General features: G+C 34.5%; 1 protein-coding gene across 2 annotated transcripts in view; it reads right to left on the bottom strand.

Moving 5' to 3' along the window:
• The window catches only part of RPS6KA3 (ribosomal protein S6 kinase A3), a 78,140-nt gene that overhangs the window by 31,226 nt on the left and 24,237 nt on the right, over positions 1–22,677 (bottom strand). Inside the window, exons 1-6 of one of the 2 annotated variants that reach the window (XM_074158095.1) lie at positions 11,760–11,783; positions 10,661–10,777; positions 8,340–8,421; positions 4,442–4,522; positions 3,358–3,437; positions 754–860 (exon numbers count right to left, since the gene is read on the bottom strand). In XM_074158095.1, coding sequence (XP_074014196.1) covers positions 754–860; positions 3,358–3,437; positions 4,442–4,522; positions 8,340–8,370 — 299 coding nt within the window. In that variant the 5' untranslated portion in view covers positions 8,371–8,421; positions 10,661–10,777; positions 11,760–11,783. Of the gene's footprint in view, positions 1–753; positions 861–3,357; positions 3,438–4,441; positions 4,523–8,339; positions 8,422–10,660; positions 10,778–11,759; positions 11,784–22,677 lie in introns of those variants that run through there. The other variant, XM_074158087.1, reaches the window with a different exon arrangement.

Raw genomic sequence — 22,677 nt, 5'->3', positions numbered from 1 at the left:
CTGAAAAGTTCAAATGTTCCAGATGATTGCACTGACATTTTCTTCTTTACATCTTCTAAAAGTAAGAAAATAACTGGAGGAAAGACATAAATAGGAGACAGAATGCAGTCATTTGAATGAAGCATGGATGACTAACATACTGAGACACAACACCATACCAGAATTGTAACTTCAAGCTTACTTTAAGTTTTGAGGGTAATTATGTGGTCCTCAATACATAAAATAAAGCCTGTGACTTACTATTTTCATATTTTACTTTAACATTTAAACTCCATTCTGCTCTTACTGCAGTGGATTTTAAAAATCAGCCTTGGAGAAGATGTTTGGTGTTAGGCTTTCAAATGCAAAGATACAACACTCAACTGTAACTTTATATCGTGGGTTTGTTTTAAGTTTATCTCTAGTGCAGAAATTCTACAACAACAAAAAACAAAAGGCCAATAAGACATCTTCTCCATTGTACACCCTAAACCACCTGGAAAATGAGAGGTAGGAATAGTTCAGTATACTCTTTACTTAAATTAACATGGATTATAGCACTTGGCATATCATTTTGAAACTAGACGCTTGTGTTCAAGTGGAAATGAAATCCAAGCTTTTTAATTAAAATAGCCCACAAGCTTTCCCCACCTCCCTCCTTTTTCAGTTTATGTAGTAAATTACTGAAGTATAACAGCTAGAAAGAGAAGTGCATAAGTAGAAGTGCTATACAAATCAAATGAATGCACTGCATTTGTGCCCAAGGAGTCTTACTTTTCTGGTTTTAGATCCCGGTATATTATTCCAAGACTATGTAGATGGTCTAAAGCAAGTGCTAATTCTGCCAGGTAAAATTTAACATCGTCTTCTGTGAACATCACCTAAAAAGGCAAAACAATGTATTTTACATGTAAAATAGTATAGTTTAGTTGGTAATGGTGTAAACTATACAGTAAACAATGGTAACAGTGGTTTTGCAGAATGATTCTTCGCAATACTTGAATTTGTTTATACAGAAAAGCCTAGAAATTTCAATTTCCTGGTTAGATGAAAACTAGGATTTTATTATCAATACCCTTTCACAGTACAGACTTGAAAAAGAACTTCTGAAGCCAATATCGTATTATTCGTTCTGCAAAACTGATGTTACGTGCTTCTGATTGTTCAAGAGAACAGACACCTTGAAGTGGGACTGAAAAATTTTGGGAAGCATTGAAAGAATATGACTACTTCTTTATTAGATGTGACCATTTCATTTCCAGACAACAAATGGACTAAAGAAGTCCAAATGTCCAAATTTTGTCTACAAAACCAGAGTCAAGAAAAGCATATGCATCTCATTTTTGAGAAGACTGTCTCTAAGTACTATGGGAAAAAAGTTACAGTGACAGTGAAAACCCCAAGATGCAGTCTGAGATGTAACTGCAGAAAAGGTAGATCAAAGAGTAAACTACAGAAATAATCTATGTAAGAGCACTGGTAAGATCTCAGACAGCAATCCCACATTTTCTGTTAGAAAGATAAACAAATACCTGTTTAGATTCAATGAAATGAACATATTGTCCCAATTACATCAACAACTGTTGTGATCCACTAACAGAAAACATTACAATTGAGCTTTTCTGAGAATTTAGAAAAAGATAGAATCAAATCATGCAGGTTTTTTTTATTTCTATCTCAGTTATTACTGTGAGTCTCTCTCCTTTTTAAAAAAGAAAAATAAAAAATTTAAGACTAACATCTTTAGATACAGCGTATGGACCTGAGGAAAAAAAAAGGCAATGGGGAGCACAGATGAACATTATTTTAAGCAAGAGTTAAGAATGGCGAATACCATGTATTTTCCCCTTAGTAGTTTAAAGGGAGAAAGCGATAGCAAAGCTTGTACAAAAGGTTGTTACTGATGTTACTTCTACAAAAGAGCCAATATTTAGTACAGGCACATTCAAGAAGGGAAATTTCTATAAGAAACATTTAAAAGCTCAAATAATGAAGGATCCCATGAGGATGATAATACACCCACACTATGTTCTTTAAAAACATTGCATGGAATTCATCTCTCCTAACCTTAAACATCTGCAGTGTAGGCATTTAGCTCTGAATTAATCACTTTTTCCTTTGTAGTCGATAGGGAAAAAACAGGAACTTTTAGGCAACAGTTTATCTGATATATTTTAAAATCATATGAATTGATATGAGGATGACATTAATTGCATCCTGCATGCCCATTTCACTCCACTTTTGAACAATTAGCTGATTCAGGTACCTATAATGAATATTTCTTATCTAGCCATATTAAATCTTTTAAAATTTGAGTTGCTCAAGATGAAAAAGTCATCAGCAGGAAAGCGATATACAGTCTTTCTTGGGCATCAAGGAAGAAGTATGGATTTGAAGAGAAAAGAATCTCAATTTTAGAGTACTAATAACTTTCTAGTTATCTGTGGCAAAACAAAATAAAAGAAGCAATTTGAAACAGATGGCTTCAATTAATTAAATCTAATAATTTATGTGGTCAGCACAGAAATGATGACATATTAATACACAAAAAGCATCGCATTCTACTCTCCTCTTGATAACCATACAGCTTTGTAGCAGTGACCCGACTGTTCCAGAATACTCTGTAGCAAGGGAAAATGGAAGACAGCTACAATTACAAGTTCTGGCTACCAGATATACATTGGATATATTTACATTTCTATCCTCCTACATATTTGTTGGAAGATTTTGCATGAGTAATGCCAAAAAAGTATTTTAAAAAAATCTGATTTATGAAATATGAAATATTGGCATTTGTTTTAGGAGTTATAATTAAATTGATTTGAGGTAATCAAACTTTTCGAAGTTGTTGTTTCACATATCTACACAGAGATACCACCAGCATGACAAAGGCAAAGAGTTGATGTTAGGAAAATTACTAAAATAAGTGGAATACGATTCTTGCTTGTTTTCTATTTATAAATAATTTTGTATTCATGTATAAATCATAAAAAAAATAATCTGACACTAAATTCTGGATATTAAAACCAGACACAAATCAGTTAATTTGAATACAACTACTTTAGATGAATACATGCTCTGAGACTCATCTTTAAACATCATAGCAGTAAGAGAAGAAAATTTTTCAAGGTGTAAAAAGCAGCACAGAAAGACTGCTTGTATATGTCTTTTTTAGAAACAATGTAAATTACCAACAGCATTTTCATGAAGTGACTACTTTGTGCAAAAAAACCTCAAGCAAGCAAAAAAACTTAGCTGGTTAAAAGAGACATTCAAAGTTTTATTAAATGAAAAATGAATTTAAAAAGTAAACTCTCCTAATATAGGCAGTTTATAGTCAAATTTTGTCAACAGAAAATTTTCAAATTAAAAGTTTACCTCTTTGGATAAACGTGTAAACAAGTCTCCTCCCCTGAGAAAATCCAAAATAAGATATAGCTTCCCTTCTGTTTGAAAAGCTGAAAAGATCAATTAAAAAAAAATTAAACATCATCTAATTTTACTCATGATCAGAAGAATAACACACCTAATAATTCACCCTTATTTTCATTATCAAAATGGCTAATTCTCCTTTCTCCTTTGTGCAAAAAACAATTTAAACAAATTAAATAACTGTTCCTCTATCATGGATCAAGTAACTCTCAGCCGTGTGAAAGCAAGGCAAGTCATCAACGGAATTTCTAAAAAAATAAACTACACTTAGGTTAGTCAGCATTTCAAGCCAGATTTTGGAAGTAAAAAGCCTAGATTTGAAAGGGCAAATTAGCAACTAATACATGTGTTCTAAAACAGGGAGATCTCATCCAGTTTGCAAAAGAGTGACAAGTAAAATAGCAAAAGCTACATTATTTAAGCCTACTACAGAGAGTGATAGAGATCTGAGATTTGAACTATAGGAAGAACTGGATCCTGAAAGAAAAACAAACTGAAAAAAATGAACGACTATTCTCTATCTCTTTTTTTAAAGTTAACTTTCTGCATGACATGTTAAGAGTACTGATTTCCTCCCCAGCTCCACATGAATAATTTTTTTATGGCTGTCCATACTATTAAAATTTAAAGGCATATTCCTACCAATTTGCATGCAATTGGAAGTAATGCCATTGCATTTGATTTCTATAGAGTAAATAAAGCAAGAATAAGAGATAATCAAAAAAAAGTGAATGACATACAAAAGATAAGATGTTTTTGAAAAGAATGGCTAGATATAAACAGATAACTGCTTTTTAAGAAAAGCAGAAGGTTACAAGACTCTCAGTCCTATTAAAGATGTAACACTGCATGAAGTTAGCCATGTGCTTACTTTGCATAAGAATTACTACACAGCAAGTCTTTGCACTATCAGGATTTAGATAGCACACTAATTTTCTATGATTCTCTGAACCACAAAGCAAATATTAGGTACTATCTTGACAAGCACCTGTTTTTATGATATATAAACATGAATTTTTCTGCAACTCACCATAATGTAACTTGACAATGAAAGGGTGGTTAACTTCTACTAGGATATCACGCTCCATTTTTGTCCGAACCCGATCTCGAACTACAACAGAACATGAGCAAGATTTAACAAGATAATAATAAAAAAGAGAAATTTACATTGTGAATCAGTATTTCTCCAACATTTCCTGATGTACTTCACATTGTATCCTGTAGTATTATAATTGTCTGTAGGTCACTATACACAGAAGAGAGTTGAAAGATAATTTATTTCACAGTGCAGAGTTTTCTGATAAATCTCTATGCATTTCAATTTGCTTCAGTTTCTGCTACTGGCAAAATCTGACACTGGGTAAATAAATTTAAAAAAAGCACAAAGGAAAACAACCATCCTTCAGTCTGCCCTATAATTAAACTTTTAAACTTTAGAGCAAAACTGCCACAGCTATGTATAGAAACCATAGCCATTTTCTCTACTGTTGAAAAGTAGGGAGAATTAGTTATAGCAAAACAAACTTACAAATACAATTATACTATTAAAAAGAAGCTTATATTAGTTTAATTCATTCAAACAACTTGCGCCAAGTATTAAGATATTAAGTACCTTCACAATTTGGAAGGGTTTTTTTTTTAAATTTCCTTTCTTTATTATGAGCTTAGAATAAGGGATATCTATTCAATGTAGTGTGTACTTCAGACAATCTCACTGATTTTAAAAAGGCTTACTGAGAGTAAACGTGTGCGTGGAGGAGTACATCAGACATCAGAATCAGTTACTGCTCAAGCTGCCTGTGCTGTCCCACCGTGGTGGCTCAGACTGGAACATGTATCTGTTCCTATATAGATTAAACTAACAGAGGACCACGTGCAGATGCCCTGCATATGGGGCTGGCAATCCATGAAGACCGGCAGGGCCGTCAGCTGAGTAAAGCACCTGCTTCAGCTGTTCTAAGCAACTTCCCTGCTACTCCAACCAGTGCCTTGTTCCCATCCGAAGCTCCAAATCCACCAGGACACGGAGAAAATTCAGAACTCTTACAGATGAGAGCTAGCAAAGTTTACTACAGTGGTTTAGGATGTTGCATTTCTCTCCTTTTCCCTTATTCTACATTTTGTTACTGCCCCTTTTCTAAATCTTACAACTACTTGAAGGAAGCGCCCCAGAGCAATGAAGTCCAGTCCAAAGCTTAAGTTGCTGGCATTCCTTATACAGTTAACAAACTAGAGTTCTCAGATTAAAACATAACAAAGCAGGGAAAAAAAACAAGTCAAGAAGCAAAAGGGCCTTTTAGACATCTAGGTATCTTTTCCCAGAAACGGGCATTTACAATAATACAGGTAAATTGTGGAATAAAGTTATATAGATACATTTTCATGAATGAAAGCTATCAAGTTTCCATCTCCCTGGAAAACAGATTCCTAAAAATGGAAGCACATGAAATAAGTGCTCACCAAACACAGAGCAAACATCACATTTGAATTTTGACCTTTACATCTAAAGTAATGCAAATGTCACAAGATAGTTATGCGATTTCACTGTTCCAAGAGTTCATGTGAATTACAAAATTGAAATTCAGAATAGTCTTTTTTTAAGGCAGATTCAGTCGAGAAAAAAATTCAAAAGACTTTTAAGTGCCTCTAGTTATGCAACAGTTACATGGATAACAAGCCTTATTTCTGAGAAGCTAGAAAAGTCCAGATTTACAAAATCTCAACCAAAAAAAAGTATAAGAAACTGAGCTCATTTCAGACATTAGTATTAGCCATTAAAGATCTGACTTTTGTGGACTATAGTTTCCATATGCGTACTGTTGGAAGTACTGATTTTTCCTAATACATTTGATGGCAGACTCTCTAGCAATGATTTGGCCCGTTTCTCTCTCTCCCCATCATAAAGGGACACTGAAAGATGATACCTTATATCAGAGTGTATTAATAAACTAGTCTCTGCGCTAAACAAATTGTATGTGTATATTCTTGGATTTGCCTGGACTGTGTAGTTACCTCGATGTGTTCTGGCTAATGTAGTTGCATTCCTATGAAAATACTCTCTCTAAATTTGATTTGTGAATCATGCACACCGCTTTCGATTAAGAATTGGTCTTAAAGGGCATTTCTATCTTTAATTTTAGAACACAAAAATAACTTTATGAAATGGATTTGAAAGAGCTCAAGAACCTTAGACAAATGAAGTAATACAGTGTATTATTTAAAATTACAATATTGGATCTCAAAAAAGTGTTGCAATTATGGAAAAAAGAATTCATTTCAGTTAATTTCACATTAAGTTTTCAACAGTAACCTTCAATTTGCTCGCAACTCCACTATTCCTAAAACATTAATTGCAACCAAAAAGACAGTCAAAAGCATCTGAAAATTCAGATGCAAAGTGTTGAAAAGCGCTGCATCCTCCTGCTAGTGTCACCTTTCTGCTCAAGCCTTTTGTATCCTCGAACTCTTAGTGCCCATGAGTCTTCTTTTCCATCCAAAAGTTAAGCTTCCAATTTCACTATTTATCAGTCCCTGCCATCTGTCAGCAAAACTAGATCCACAGCTTGGACTGCAATTTTTACACGTAAGGTTAAACCACAATCAAAAGGTGATTGAGAGAAGCCCTCAAAGGCCTTAAAAAAGCAACTGCTGAATGACCTTTGACTCCAGTTCTGAGCTATTAACAGGCTGGAGAATGAAAGGCTGTTGAGGATATCAGAGTATCTTAAATGAGTGGAAATAAATTTCAGAAAAATAGGAAGTAAATAATGAGAATAACACGTGCCACAAAACACAGAAGAATCACAATATAGGAAACTGTTCAAAAGCACTTACACTCTCTGTAATCGTTTTAACTGAAAATGATACATAATGACATTTGTGAGATAGACACTCGGCACTAGATCTTAAGCAGAAAAAAATTCAGGTTCAACATTTTAGCAGAAGTTCACAATTCAATGTGAGTTTGTTCCCTCCATCATTCTATGAATATTTTCAGATGAAACCATATGTTAAAACTGCAAATCAATATAACAATCAATAACATAGCTGAAGTACTACAAGTTGTTGGAACTATCCCAAAATTATAATTGCAATTTCAGTACAGTCATGAGTTAGAAGAACTACAAATAGACTTAAGCAATAAACAATGGCATAAAGCAACAAATATACATTCTGGCTAAGGGATTAGTGTGAAAGATCACTTTCATTTTAATCTACAGTAAAAAATATATTATTCTTTTTTTTTTCTTATGGAATTCTACAGGACAGAATTGAGATTGTTCAGGTTTGAACTTACTTTGTTACTGATACCATTCCAGACCAAAACCATCCAAAGAAACAAAACAATTTAAAACTCATTTTTTTTGCACAAGTAACTTAGATAATTAACTTAAAATTTTATCAAATATATCCTACATCCAGAACAAACACCAAAAGTTTTGGGAAAAGGTGCTGTATACTTCTGTTTTAAAGAAAGACTTAAACTCCTGTTCTTAGAACTTTTAGAATAAAACAGCTGATATAATGCACTTTAAAATACCATGACCTAAATATAAACCGAGCAAAAGGCATTAACTGTATCCTTGGTGATACACAGCAAATGAAAAAAGGAAGGATATTAAGTTTCAAATAACAGCTCAGAAGCAAGTCAGGTGGCAGATGTAACACAACTACTCTATTAAACCACCACCACCTAATGAACTTAGCACGGAAAGGAACCTGCTTTCCCCTGTAACTGTCAATATAGTACTGCTGTTTACTTAATTCTTCTGGGTTTACAACACAAGGCAGAGTATTCTGCTATTAGTTGTTTGATAAAGTTCTAAAATACAATGTCTAGAACAGAGTGTGAGTAAAGATTAACTTTTGGAAAAGTGTCCCTTATTGCTCTTTTTTTTTTTTTTCTTTTCTCTCTAAACAAAGCTTACCTTTCAAGGTGGCCTTTTTCAATACCTTCATTGCATAAAGCTGTCTAGCATCTGATCCTGATATTTTTTTGACAAGAAAGACCTGCATTGAAAATGAAAAAGAATTCTTAAAAGAAAATAAAGGCAAGTCAGATCAATGTACTTTGCTATGAAATTTAAGTAGTCAGTATTATTTCAACCTTATTATTCCTCCCAATACTATTATTAGCTTCTTTGACAGTACTAGATTCTGCAAAGTCAAAGAAAAATTTCCTTGCAGTTTTTCCTACTATTCCTTCATCTCATGATCTAAAAGGTTCATTCAAGGCAAACAGTCTGCCAAACTAATTTTGGTTTAACTTAATTGATTTCAGTGAACAAAATAAAGGATGACTTTGGATACTCTCAGAAGCTGAGAAAAATTCGAAACACAAAATTCAGCTTTTTAATATTAACCTCTAAATGTTTTTGTCTTATTAAAATTCATAAGGTGGCATAGTACAAGTGCTAATAAAAGAATTGTCTGACGTGAAAATAAAAGCGTGTAGAAAGTTGATCCAGAAAACTATATGAATCAATGCATAACAAAGTATTTCTTTGTAAAAATAACCTATAAAATTATTTGTGTCACAAATACATGTTTTTTTATGACACACTGAGTTTTGCATGTACCGATAAAGTACAACCAGCTTCAACTAAAGTGTGTTTCATTTCTGTCTTCAGTGTAAGGGGATTTACTGAGTGGGTTGGTTTTTTTTTTTTCTTTTTAACATTCTTAATTCAAAGTTAATTCCAGCAGAGCCAAATTTTAGATTTAGAGATGAAGAAGGAAAAAATAGACCTGCCACAGGTTTTCTGGTTATTTATGAAAAAACTTAGAGACATGTCGTGGTACGTGAGAATGTTAAGCGCGTTATATGAAATTAGTTTTATGTCTGGTTTTGTATCCAATTCCCACTTGTGTTAACATCCCTTTGCATTATCCAGAGATTGTCAGAACATCATCAAGAGACCTTGTAAAGCATACAAATTAGTGTTTTTATACTGAATGAGAAGGAGTGACAGCTTCCCAAATAATTAGAAAAAAAAAAGATTATGGGTTTGTACTATTAACACTTTTTACAAAAAGGCTAAAACAACTGAGGACAAGATTGGCATTTTTGCAATACTTTGTGTCAGTGAGACAGCTAGTTATTTTTGCATTTTCAAACCTTGCTCCCTCCCAACAGTTGTAGCACTGAATTTAGTAATATCAATAAAATAAAAGAGATTGTTGAAATGATAATTTATCAGCTTACATTTCCTTGACCCTGAATGATTTACTTCTCCCGATTTGAACATTTCCAAATAAAAACTTGGTTATGATTCTGGATAAAATCAAACAACATAGGAAACCACCTTTGGAAACAGGTTTCTCTGAATTTTGAGTACAAAAATTTTAGTTTGTAAACATCTAGATTTTCCAATATTAACTGGAACTGCTACTTCAATAATGTGACTAACAGTAACTTTCTACCACCAAAATGAATTGGACTAATTATTCTCATTTTCTGCCATGTCCAAGATGGATTCGGCATTATATGCTAGAGCTTAACATCACATTCAGAACTGTATTTAAGGCTGAAAATGGATGTAAAGGCTCTGTTGTCTTACATTGCATATTCCATTCTGTTTCAGTGACGTGCCACCTGAAGTTAATGTTTTGCTTCCAAGTTGGATTTGGACAACTAAAAGTATGGATCATGTATACCTAACAAGATCTCAGTGTGGACAGTACTCCCTAAATACCAGAAACACTGAGTCTTTAACAGAGCTTCAAATACATATCAAAGTACATTATGCCTTAACCAAAGTATGACAGATAATGCCTAACATGAACATGACTAGGGTACATCATGTTTACTTCAGTAGCCATTATTGCCTAAAATTTGTTCTTTACAATTATCATTGTCTACAAAAGTAAGTTCTGCCTATAGCTTCTGTACTGGTGATAACCTATCATGGGCAAGCTAGCAACTAGGAATATTTATCAAAAAAAACTTTCAGCCCTCACCCCTCAAACATAGAAGAAGAGTAGTTATAGAAAAATGACAATCCATTTTAACAGCGAGTACCAATTTTTGATCTTTGAGATTTACGTATTATACAAACTCGAAAAAAAAATTACTGCTTTAAAAAGATCTGCCACAATTACAGTGGCTAGTTAGCACTAATTTAGAAAGTAATTTTTTCTTGCAACATTGCCTTAATGCAAGATTGTGGCTGTTCTAAATATTTCACCTTTAATATTATTCAGTGCTATATTCCTGAATAATTGGCTCCATAAGAGTTCAGTTACTAACCTTTCCAAAGGATCCTTGTCCTAGTACTTTCAGAAGTTCAAACTGTGAAGGGTCTGCTTTCTCATGTCCTTCCTTCACATGGTGAGTTATTGCAATTTCTTTGATATTCCCTTCTTCCTGGTAGAGGAAAACAGTGGAATAAATTTATGTTAATGGTGCATCTTCCTAAAATGTTTATAAACTCACAATATGTTGAAAAATACCAGTGCCATAGAATCAAACAAACTACACACTCCCAAATGTGCATAAAAAACCCCAGTATTAGTTCAGTAACCATGTGGCTTAAACTTTTAGGGATGCATCAGAATCCAGACAATAACGCAGTTGACAATAACAAGTCAGCGATTCCCAAGCTTTTGTTCTTAGACCCATATTATTTGGTTCGTTATCTCCATCCCAGATTCACAACCCAATAATGGAAACCAATCTTCTTAAGAATTTAGGCCTCTTAAAGCATACCCAGAGTGCATCACATGGACCATATCTCTTAGGAAAGCCTTCCTTTTTAACACTTGAATGACAACCGCTATGCTGCAGTGATGTTAATGCTCACCTTCATAAGGCAGTGTAAGGCTCAAGACATTTCCACACAAAGCAGCACACCCTCCACCCCCACTTTAGCAGCAATACACTCACCACCTGCCACTGACAAAATTATGGTGAGGAAAAGAATCTCATTGCCTCTCTTCTCAAGGACAGTCTATTCTATAAAAGCTGCCAGTCTCCAGCATTCCCCCTTCTGTGAGAAACTAGTCACGAGAAAGCTCTTAAAGGGCACTGAATCTTCTAGTCTTTTTGTGCTCTGCACTCAGTTCAGTATTTTCTGCACAAAATTTGAAAATCCCCTGAAAAACAACACTCCTTGCCACAAAAGGAAAGAATTTCAGAACTTACCAGCAACTGTTCAAAAGTAAGTAAAAAACTGCATCCTTATCAATGTCATCTGAAGAACTATCTAAGCATTACACGCAATCCAAACTAAGCAGTGCTGACTGTTAACTTACATAACACAAATATACTAACTACAATTTCAACTTTTTGTGCATTCTCTTCCCATTCCTTCTATGGGCTATAGTGAATAAAATAAATCTGAGAATACTTTTCCTCTGTTTAATGAGGAAGTCTCAGATCTATTTCACAGAATTACAGGCAGGTTGAGGTTGGAAAGGACCTCTGGAGATCATCTGGTCCAACCCCCCTGCTCAGAAGGGCCACCTACAGCCAGTTGCCCAGGCAGTTTTTGAATATGTCCAAGGATGGAGACTCCACAAATTCCCTGCACAACCCGTGCCAGGCCTTGGTCACCCTCACAGTGAAAAACTGTTTCCTGATGTTCAGAGGGAACCTTCTGTGTTTCAGTTTGTGCCCATTGTCTCTGGTCCTGTCACTAGGCACTGGCTCTGTCCTCTTTGCACCCTTTCCTTCAGGTTGGTCAAATACGATTTCACCTTTGTGAATTCATGCTGACTAACCCTAGTTAACTTTTTGTCTTTCATGTACATAGAAATGGTTTCCAGGACTAGTTGTTCCACCACCTTGACAGGGATCAAGGTATGGATGACCATCCATAGCTCCCTGGGTCCTCCTTCTTGTCCTTTTTGAAGACAGGAATAACATTTGCTTTCCTTCAGTCCTCAAGCGCCTCTCCCAGTCACCATGATCATTGGAAGATAACCAAGAGTGACCTTGCAATGACGTCTGCCAGGTCCCTCAGCACTCATATATGCATCCTATAGGGGCACCTGAACTTACCTATGTCCGAAGTATTCCTTGACCTGACCCTTTTCCACTAAGGGTATGTCTTCCTTGCTCCAGACTTTCCCCTTATCTATATTCACCAAAATGTGCACTAATTAATTCTAGCGATGGAGTAGAGGCAGCATTGTAAAGCTGTGCTTCTGCAGTACTAATTTATGCATTTTTCAAATAGTTAGCAAAATTTATGTGCATTAGTTACTGCTGAAAGTATCCTTTTGTACTTGGTCATTTCTGTGCTACATATATGTGCACAGCAACTGTCCATACACATCTTTGTGCTCAAACACATGCTTCTTCTAGATCAACATTTCTCTTTCAAAAGGTTCTTTTTTCAAAAGATTCCAACCAAAGTTGGAAACAAACTGCATGTAACAAATCCTGAGCACGTGTGTGTGAGACACTGTGTACATATATTAAAAAAATAATCCAACGTATACTTTGAAGTAAGGCACAGAACATCCTGGCAACTTTTAAAATCAGAAAGTAAAAAAAGATATTTTAACATGAAGAACTTGGATTTGTCTTGGGTGTTCTAAAATTAAGATGGCCAATTAGGAGAGGTGCCAGTTTTCATTGTAAGACTGCCAAAATTTTGCATGTGTGCTCATATATGCATGCTGTGTACTACTCCTAATAAACCTAGGCTTCTTTTTCCTTTCAAGAGAAAATTCTACCATTGTTGACTCAAGGCTGAATCTTTACAGAGTTCGAAAGAAGTACTGATTCCTTCAACTTGCCAAAGGAATTATCTGCTGGTGGACATTTGCATTTTCATCTTTTAAATTAGTATATGATCAACTTGATTACATACTACTTAAACCACCCACTGCAATCTTAGAGAATCCCAGAGGAGGAACAGCACAGTAGAACAGATTGCCAAGTACGTATTACTTTGGATACTTTGATCCATTTCTGCTTAGCTGTTTTATCTATTAGCTCCTTGGCAATCTTGGCAAAGAAAAAAAAATAAAATAAAAGTGTGTGAAATGGAACTTCCTCAAATCTTTCCATTATCTACCCAGATTCAAGGACACAAAGCGATCAGGTGGACGCATTGCTTTAAAAGCACCACAAAATATTACGAAAATAAGAAATGAAGAAGAAAAGATATTAACTCTTTCCCTATACACAAAAGCAAAAAATTTTTTAAATGCAATGTAATTGTTATGCAACCAACTTCCCAGTGGTTATTTTGGGCGCACTCTAAAAAAAACCAAAACAACTCAAACCATCACTTTGCATTCCTAATTCTAAGAGAATATTTCCAGTCTTCACAGTTTCTCAGGGTTCAGATACTCTTCAGTCCTTATACAGCAGATGTAATACCACTCTGTTTTAAAATGAAATAGATCTCAGATCATATCCTACTTTAGTAGCTTGTCTATAACATATATTTGGGAGCAAGATTTATGATAAATAGTCACCCACAAATTTGCAGTTTCCTTTTCTGACATAACTGCTGAACCTGTTATTTTAACCTAAACAGTATTTTGCAAATGCAGTTAAAAATACAAAAGCTAAGCCTTTTATAGAAATGCAAATTATATGCTGAAGTAATCAACCCTCACTGTACCTGCTATCTACCTGAATTAAAATAAAAGCCTTTCACGTTTAAAAAGAAATCTCTTTCTCAGCCAACTAATTATGCTAGTTGATAGATGCCATCTTACAGTAAGCTGGAAGAGAAGCCAACTGTTCAGTCTGGTATTGAATTTGTCTTAAGCTCCACCTCTGATCATTCCCTGATATTTGGAAAAAAAAAAAATTGTCCCATATGATTATTTCAATTTAAATGAGATGATGTATAGGGTGCTGAAAGACTCTGGTCCTCCTCTCCTTTCTTTCATTCCCTGACAACTTTCACACCACTACAGGCACTCACTCACCAGTGATTTGGCTGTTGCAGTGGTGGAATCTCCTTTCCAGTTATAACTACACCCTACTGCCTATATTTTATTCCTGTTACTTATAAGCTTGGAAAGCTCTTTTTTCTCAAGCCTTATACTGCAGCAATGTCTAAACAAGAGTCCCAAGATATAAAATTCTTTTTCTAGCCACACAGCTCTCTTAAGGGCTTCTTCACACTAGAAAGTAAAACTGTCACAGAAAGCCACATTAAAAAATACCGTGTTAGTCAACTTAAAGTGGTTGCTACTGGCTTCTGTTATCATGAAACTAAATATAGAACACAAGGAAACAAACAGAAGGTAACATTACTCTGAGTTTCCTTAACATTTCCTTAACAATATAATAGTGTTAAATCAACACTGCCCTAGAAGGGAAGTAAGTGACAAACAAGTTTGGGTATGAATTTAAAACACTACCTTTTCAGAATAACTTCCTGTATTGGTATAGTTTGCAAGTCAGAACTATTCTGGTCAGTAAATATCTCACATAAGTAAGCTCTTAGTAACGTACCTCAAAATGTATGTCTATGCACAGCAATATACATATATATAAATAGGAAAGAACACTGAATGGACTGTATTCCACAGACAAACCAAATCTAAACGAGAAAAGTTTAAAAAAAAAAAAAAAGGGAGGGGGTGGGGGGGTGGGATTCAGCAGCACCAAGGGTGACTCATTTTTCTTTACAGGAATTGGCAGCAAATTAGAATAGGAAACATGCTCATCAGGAGAGAAGGGGGGGGCGGGGGGGGAAATAAAAAACAGATACACACCTTCTAGGTGGTATGAAAAACTATTTAGCCATTTAACCATTATTAGATTATAAAAATAACAGCCTAATCATGTTGCTGGGAAAATTCCATATTTAGGTACTTAATGAACACTAAATACTCACTTTTGTTCTACTAATTGAATTTAGGTTAATTTCTCTTATATTCATATTTTAATTCAAGACTAAATTAACTCTACTGTAGCATAAAATAATAAGATCTCAGAAACAAATACAATTAATAGGAACAACTATTAGATAATGTATTAAAAGGAAACTGGACTTCAAACCCTAAAGGAAGTAGAAGCAGAAGAGCCTTACTAGGCAAGTATTGCTCAGTAGTAATGAAAAAGCCCAGAAAAGCAAGAGGAAATTGTGAGTTTATCTGTGTATAGAATCTTTCGTAACTTATCTTTCAGATTTCTGAATTTTCAGTAGGAGATTTGAAAACAGTTCTGTTTGAAAAGAAGTGGTCCATGTAGAGCTGGACGGCATAACACACTGCTTGCTTTACACAGATGAGTTGATCTGCAGACCTTTGTCCGAGCAGTATGTTCTAGGGAAAACTGAAAAGCTGGTCTAGGGCTAGTAAACTGGGCTCTGAACCTCTAGGAACGCTGCCAGTATCATCCACAATACCATCCCTATTGTTCTCCCAGGCTTGTAATTTCCACTTCTTTTATTATGCCTAATAATTCCAATCTTTTTTTACAGATTGATTTTATTTTCTAATCATGAACACAGTAGCAAAAATAGTAAATAGCCCTTTTACCTCTAACTTCCATTTCCTGACGATAACATGACAGTGGTATGAAAGGAAAAACAAGTAAAAGGGGTCCATGAGAGAATTCTGGAGTCTGAGCTTAAACCATCTGTAGACACTTTAAGAGAAGGTGGTCAGACATGCACTTACAACAACTAAGTATTGCGAGTGCAATATGAGATATATTTTTATGACACAACCTAAATCTGATAATTTTAGGGAATACAATAAACACTCATTAGAATTTAACTAGCACCTAAAAGAATAGAAATATTCTTATTCCACAAATTTTATAAAAAAGGACAAAGCAACAACCAACGAAATAATAAAATAATTAAAACAAAATATTAAGTGTATGCTCTGACACCGACAAAATAATCCACAAGGTTAAAGCTCTGAATCATCTAAATAGATGGCAGATCAGATTTATGCTCCTTCTCATATCAGGAAGAGGAAGGCTATCCGGAATAAGAAACATTAGCAAATCCAAACACCTCAGGGGTTCTGCTACACCTAAATTTCTCAGTTTCAGGTTCTTGAATAAACGCATAAGCACAGTGTGAACAGGCACAATGACAAGTGCTTGACAAAGAAATTCCAAAACACTGGGATGGAAATGGGAAATTCAGCAAGAAAGTTACGTTACTCTCAAAGATGTGTAAGAATTAGATGTGAATTAACTTAAACAGAACATCAAAGAATAAGCAGGCATGTCACATATGGAATGCATACTTAGGAAAGGTGTCGCCAGAAGACAGGTTTCTCCTTTTCTGGGTACTCAAAATTATATGAACGAGTAAAATTTTTAAACACACAACTCCTTATGATAGCATATTTTAGATAACAGTTATTAAAAGAGCAATTAGTTCATCAGCTTCACAATGAGTGACAAAGATCTGAGTATATACTCTTCAATATACTGAAAGTATGAAAGTTAAAATTATGGTGTGTATAGGTTACACTAAAGAGAAAAAGCAGCAGCTATCTAAAAAAAATGTAAACTTTTACAGCAATAATGATAATGGAATAGTATATTAAAATTTTTCCTACACATAGGTGACATTTAAAGGGCATAAAGTCATGAAGTGACAGAAAACCAGAAAGGTAAGAAAAAAAATACAGGGAAACATTTACAGTTTATGACATCCAAAGCATTCAGGTCAAATAGAATGTGACTCTGAAAGTAAACTAGAGCCATCCTGACCAGAAAGACCAACTGCATTAGCTCAGCTGTCAGCTTCAGTGAAACTAAACTGAAATCAGATGAAATACAGAAAGTTAACCAAAACCCAGATATCCAAAGGTAAGATCTCTAACAAAAATATGCAAGCACAACAAGATTGGGGGTCAGGAGGTGGGGGGAAGGTTTTATTTAGTTTTAACAGTGTTTTTAAAAAAATATATATTTGTGGTCAACTATGCACAGAATAACAATAACTGCTGGATCTTTTTTTTTTTTTTAAGTAATATCAAGAACAAAGATAAGTACGTGCAGTACATGCTATTAGTACCTATACATTAAGGCTTTTTGAAAGAATATTTCTTCTTTTTTTTTAACATGCTAAAACACTCTAAAAGGATTGGCATTACATATTTGATGACACCAACGCCTGTTATTGTGGAATATGGGTGTTGTTAATTGATGACAAAATAAGGAAATAGCAGTTAAAGGCTAAACAAAGTAAGTGGCTCCTTCACCATACTCGAATTTCACCAGGAGACTTCTAAAATTCAGAAACAGATTTCTGAGAAAGTTTTCTTTATAAAATAGTTCACGTATGGATTTAGAAAACCCCAGAAGTTCTCACTGTGTGAGGTATGTGATAAATAACTGTATCCTATCTTGAGTCCTTTGCATCAGGAAAGGGATATTAAAAATAACACACAACGTCCGTATTCCGTTAATAAAAGGGACAGAAGTAACTGCAAAAAAATGTTTCATGTTCACTCTCCCACAAAATAAATATTACCTAGATGTAGGTGAAAATCTTCTCAGAAGTGCAGTGAATTTCAGCTAGCAGACGACTAAGCACTGATCAAAGAGCTTTCCCTCTACACAATTGCTGGCTATATGAAATAGATCAAGAAATACAACTCCAAATCTATAATAACCAAATAAAAGCTTTCACAGCGAGAGAAGTAAAAGGCCACATACCAATCCCTTGTGCCTCTAACAGAGATGGAAATTATGAGATAATTGACATAAAATAGGAACAAGCATAAAACATTAACCCTCACACTCGTTTTACATAAATTAAAACCTCTGAATTTTACAACACAAGTTCTGGACAAAAAAACCCAACAAACCATAGCATGTTTGCTTTTGCAATTGAGAAGAAACTTGCCTCTCAGTAAGGCTTTTAAATAAACTGTATTTTTCTAATAAGAAGCACAGATGACTAGGACAGACATGACAATACATACTCGAGTTCATCAAAATCCAGCGGGAAGGAAACCTGGCATATTCAAAAAATCCTTAGATGGGTCCAGTATTCCAAAAAAAGTTCTTCCTGGACAGCAACATTGCTGACATGCTGATCACAAAACTGTACAAATGGGCTTAAGACTTTGACTTAAGGTAAACAATAGACAAACAGATTAACAAATTTTAATCTAATGAATAATTAGAATCTGTTCTAATATCTAAGACAAGTTAACTACTAGAGAAATTAACTTAGATACTGATATTCCTGATTCCAACATTACCCAAGTTTCACCTCTATCTGTTAATTCTGTACTGCTATTAACAGAGTTAAGAAGGTACAGTCAGAAGCATCTTCTACATATAGTTACTTACAGACTTAGTTATGACTTAATTTGCCTGTTAAGGTAAGCAAGGGTTTGTTCAGATTTTTTGCTGTAAAGCATCATTCCAGCTCATGGTGTTGTAATGTCTTCTCTGAATAATTTTTTAGTATTTGATTTTTAATGTTATTTTGGAAGCCCTTATATCCCTGCTATAGACAGTAACAACGGACTGATTTTTATGCTGTGTATAGAGCAATAGCCCCATACTACTCCTAGCCACAATCTTCCTGCCTCGACCTGCAGAGACTGCAGTTGTTAAGGTATCAACCATGAGGCTGTGTTCAGCTGAGCGTCCAGTGGTATTGCTGGTAGTCCTTTCAGAGTCACTGCCTGCCAAAGGAAAGTCACTCCCCCAGATTGTGCAAGATTCTTTGTTCCTAATACAGAAGTTAGCAATATTGTTATTTTTAACACTGCTTCTCAACGGACACTATTAACACATTAAGAAATGTCCGTGGGATCCCACCAGAAACTCTTCCAGGAACTGTTGCACGCATATTTTCCATTTAAAATAACATTTTAAAATGGATTAAAATTGGTTTTATTTATTCATTTTGTATGGCTACAATTTACACATGAGAAACAGCCAGAATCACCATTAGGAAAGTTCACAATTCTGGAATTTCAACTTCTACACAGTCAGGAACCAGAATGAGAGGAAGGTGCAAGGTGTCCCTGCCCATGGCAAGGGTGTTGGAACTAGATGACCTTTAAGGTCCCTTCCAACTCTAACCATTCTATGAAAAAAAAAAAATTAAATGTTTCTGCCAGTTTCAATCACAACAAAGTCAGATCTATATTGCCAGTACTGGTGAACACCCCCCTCAAACATCTTAGCCATCTTTCAAAATAAGGTGACAGCCCTAAAATAGAATTTTAGAATTAAGTTTCTAAAATAAAGATAGAAATATTTCAAAAGTATTACAGTGCAACTGTTTTTCTGTATTACGGATAATAGTAATTTCTATCAGTGTAAAGGACAGTTCATAGTGTACTTCCTTGTACTACTGTTCAGCTGCACTTAATGAATTTTAACTTATCTGACAAACTCACTGCTGTATCTTTTTATATTATGGACCATACAATTTTTAAAAAAGCAAATACGATTAATAAAAAAGCTAATTGCAATCTTCTTTTCTACTTGAAATTTGAACAGCAGCAAAAATATTGCTTTTTATCAGGTTTCATTTGTTAGTATTAGGTATGTAGCTACACATGTTTTTCCATTTTTGTTACAGAAGTAGCAGCTTTGTTTTCATCCCTCTCAATCTCTTTCAGGAATGTTTTGCTTCCCCTAGACAAATGCATGTTCTTGAGGCACATGTACATTCAGTACAAGTGAAGATAAGGCTGAAAACAGAAAAATGGGATTCCCTAGCAAGTTACTTAACACTGCTCCAACCACAACTGCAAGTTTCCTTTTACTACTTTGTTAGCCTTCATCGTACTTATCAGAGCTCAGTTGGACATTGCTGTGTTTGGCACAATATTTTTTCCGCCTTTCACAGGCAGAATAATGTTGATTCCTGTAATCAAATAGAAACCATTTCTGAAATATTGACTATGATATTAAACCTTGGTGCTAAAGTTACATAAAGCAGTTATGTTCTGTAAGGACAGTAAGCTTATTGGATATCAAGTGATTTTAAAAGGATGACTCAATGTTGGCACAGCTCCCCAGCTCATATACATGATTTCCTTTTCCTCCCCTCCCTTGAGTCAGGAAGTCTCCTAGATGCATTTTTACTTTCCCAACTTGTTATGAATATAGGACGAATTTTAAGTATTACCTGAAAAAATAAAACCCATATGAGCTATGCTGTTTGAAGCAAGAGAGTGCCAACAAAACTGAAAACAAATTACTTTTACTTTTTGTTTTAGGGCTTATGAAAATCTTTTTTAAGTTAAAAACGGGAGTTAAAAATGTGAGGAGTGCACCAGTCTAGGTATTTTTAAAAAAAATCTCAAACGCATTTTATACTCATTGTATTCCTACCTTTAAATTCAAAACTGCCTTTAAAAAAAAAAAATTCAATTTCCACACATATTTCATGATCTCACATTACTTCAGTAAGCAATGTTAATGAGCTAAACCATGGAATAAAAAACCCCATTCCTTATAATTGTGATTAATATTCAGTTTGAGTCACTTAATAGAACTAATGATTACTTAAATGCTTGTACACAAACAACTGTTCTAAAAAGCTGATTAAAAATGCTGCTTCTGAAGTGGTAATTATTCTAATACAAAAAAAATCAAAGCACTGCCATGTATAAAATTAAGTCAAGCTGACTTAAGGATATTCTGTGTATGTAGGCTGGTTTACACTAGTACCAAAGAAAAACATGAAGAGGGCAAAAGTTTGTTCTAATTAACATGGACATTTGAAGTCAGAAATACAGGTTTTCACAATTTATGTCTGTTTCTTTGTAAAAGATGGAAAAACTTACACTTTCAACTGACATCAAATTACCCGTTGCAGATGGCATTTATTGTTCTACCTGAGAAAATAAGATTTCCTAAAAATCTCTTTGCAAATATTTAGTTTCAGGGTTGTTTTTTTTTTTTTATTATTCCTTAATTGTTAAGTCTCTAAGAGAAAAACAATGCATAGAGATAATAAAGAAGAATCTCTGTATTTATACATGTATTCCTTACTCTCTATACCTTCTATTCTCTTCCATTCTTGGCTTTCTACTACAATAGTTTTGAGATGTAGAAGGACATCTATGTTCACATTTGTTCCAGGTAGTCAACTCATATAAGGAAGACTGCAGACCTGGTTACTGAGTCCAAACTCCTCCCAGTCTTTTGGTGTTATAGATGAAGCAAGATAGGAGTTTGAAGAATGAGTCCTGTCACAGAGCAACAAGTCAAAGGAGAGATGAGGCCCTTTGGATAAACATGACTGGCCAGGCTGGAAGGGTAATTCTGAAGATGCTTTCCCTGTTCAGAATGAAAATACAAAGGCCAGGACAGAAGTATGACTCTACTCCTTCCTTCCCAAAGGAACTGTGAGCACTAGTTTAACAGGTAAAGCTGTGGAATTCCTGTAAGCATTTTAAAAAAAATCAATGTTGGTCACCAAAAGCAATTCTCTTTTGATCAAACATCACAAAATTATCTCATGAACTAGACTGTGCATGGCAGCATTGGAAAAAATACTCACTGGGTGGAACTTTCATTTCCCAGTAACTTTGATGTTTTGTTCCTACTTTGTAAGCACTAGCATTTCAAAGCATTGCAATTAAAAAAAAATAATTCAAGCTTAAAAAAAAAAGATATCAATGATTTAAAAAAAAATCCACCAGCATATTCATAACTAGTCTATGAAAGCTATGATTCCTGTTTTGTTGAGATAACATCCTAAACATACTCCAGAATTTACATGGGCTGAAAACCCTTAGTTTCATCTGCGCTGTCTAGCATTTTAAAATCACCAGAATGTTAAAGACAATCTAATCAAGCTGCCATAAGTAGATCACAATGTCTGGTTTTTTTCTTAATCAATTTAAGAAACACCTCTCACACTGCCAGTGGAAAAGAACTATAATTCAGGACTATGGGCTAATAAATGTTTATTTTACAAGGTCTAAGTTAAAAAAACTGTATATAATGCAGCCTATATACTATTGCACATCTTGTTTAGTGTTTCAGTTACAGCAAGCAAATTCAATTTCATTTTCTAACACACCTTGCAAAGTTTAAACCAGTACATAGGCTAGTAGGTGTTATATTATCTCTTTTATTTACAAATTAGTAGATCTGCTTCACTTAAGATGTTAAGACACTACACAAGAAGGGTGTTGGGTTCCCCCCCCACCACTGCAAAGTATTTGCAAATTTACAGGAGAAACATGAAAAGCGATTTGAGTTTCAATGATAAAATGCTCTGTCACACTGCATGTTTACATGTATTGTTAAATAGTTTGGAAACAGTGCTCAGGATAATACAGTTCTCCACTAGAGATTTTTCTCAACTTAAAAAGCCCCCAACTTTTCTGTCTCAA

Source organism: Numenius arquata, chromosome 1 (assembly GCF_964106895.1).
Source record: "Numenius arquata chromosome 1, bNumArq3.hap1.1, whole genome shotgun sequence".
Classification (NCBI taxonomy): Eukaryota; Metazoa; Chordata; class Aves; order Charadriiformes; family Scolopacidae; genus Numenius; species Numenius arquata.
The sequence above is the reverse complement of the archived record's forward strand: the minus strand, read 5'-3'. Positions and strand labels throughout refer to the sequence as shown.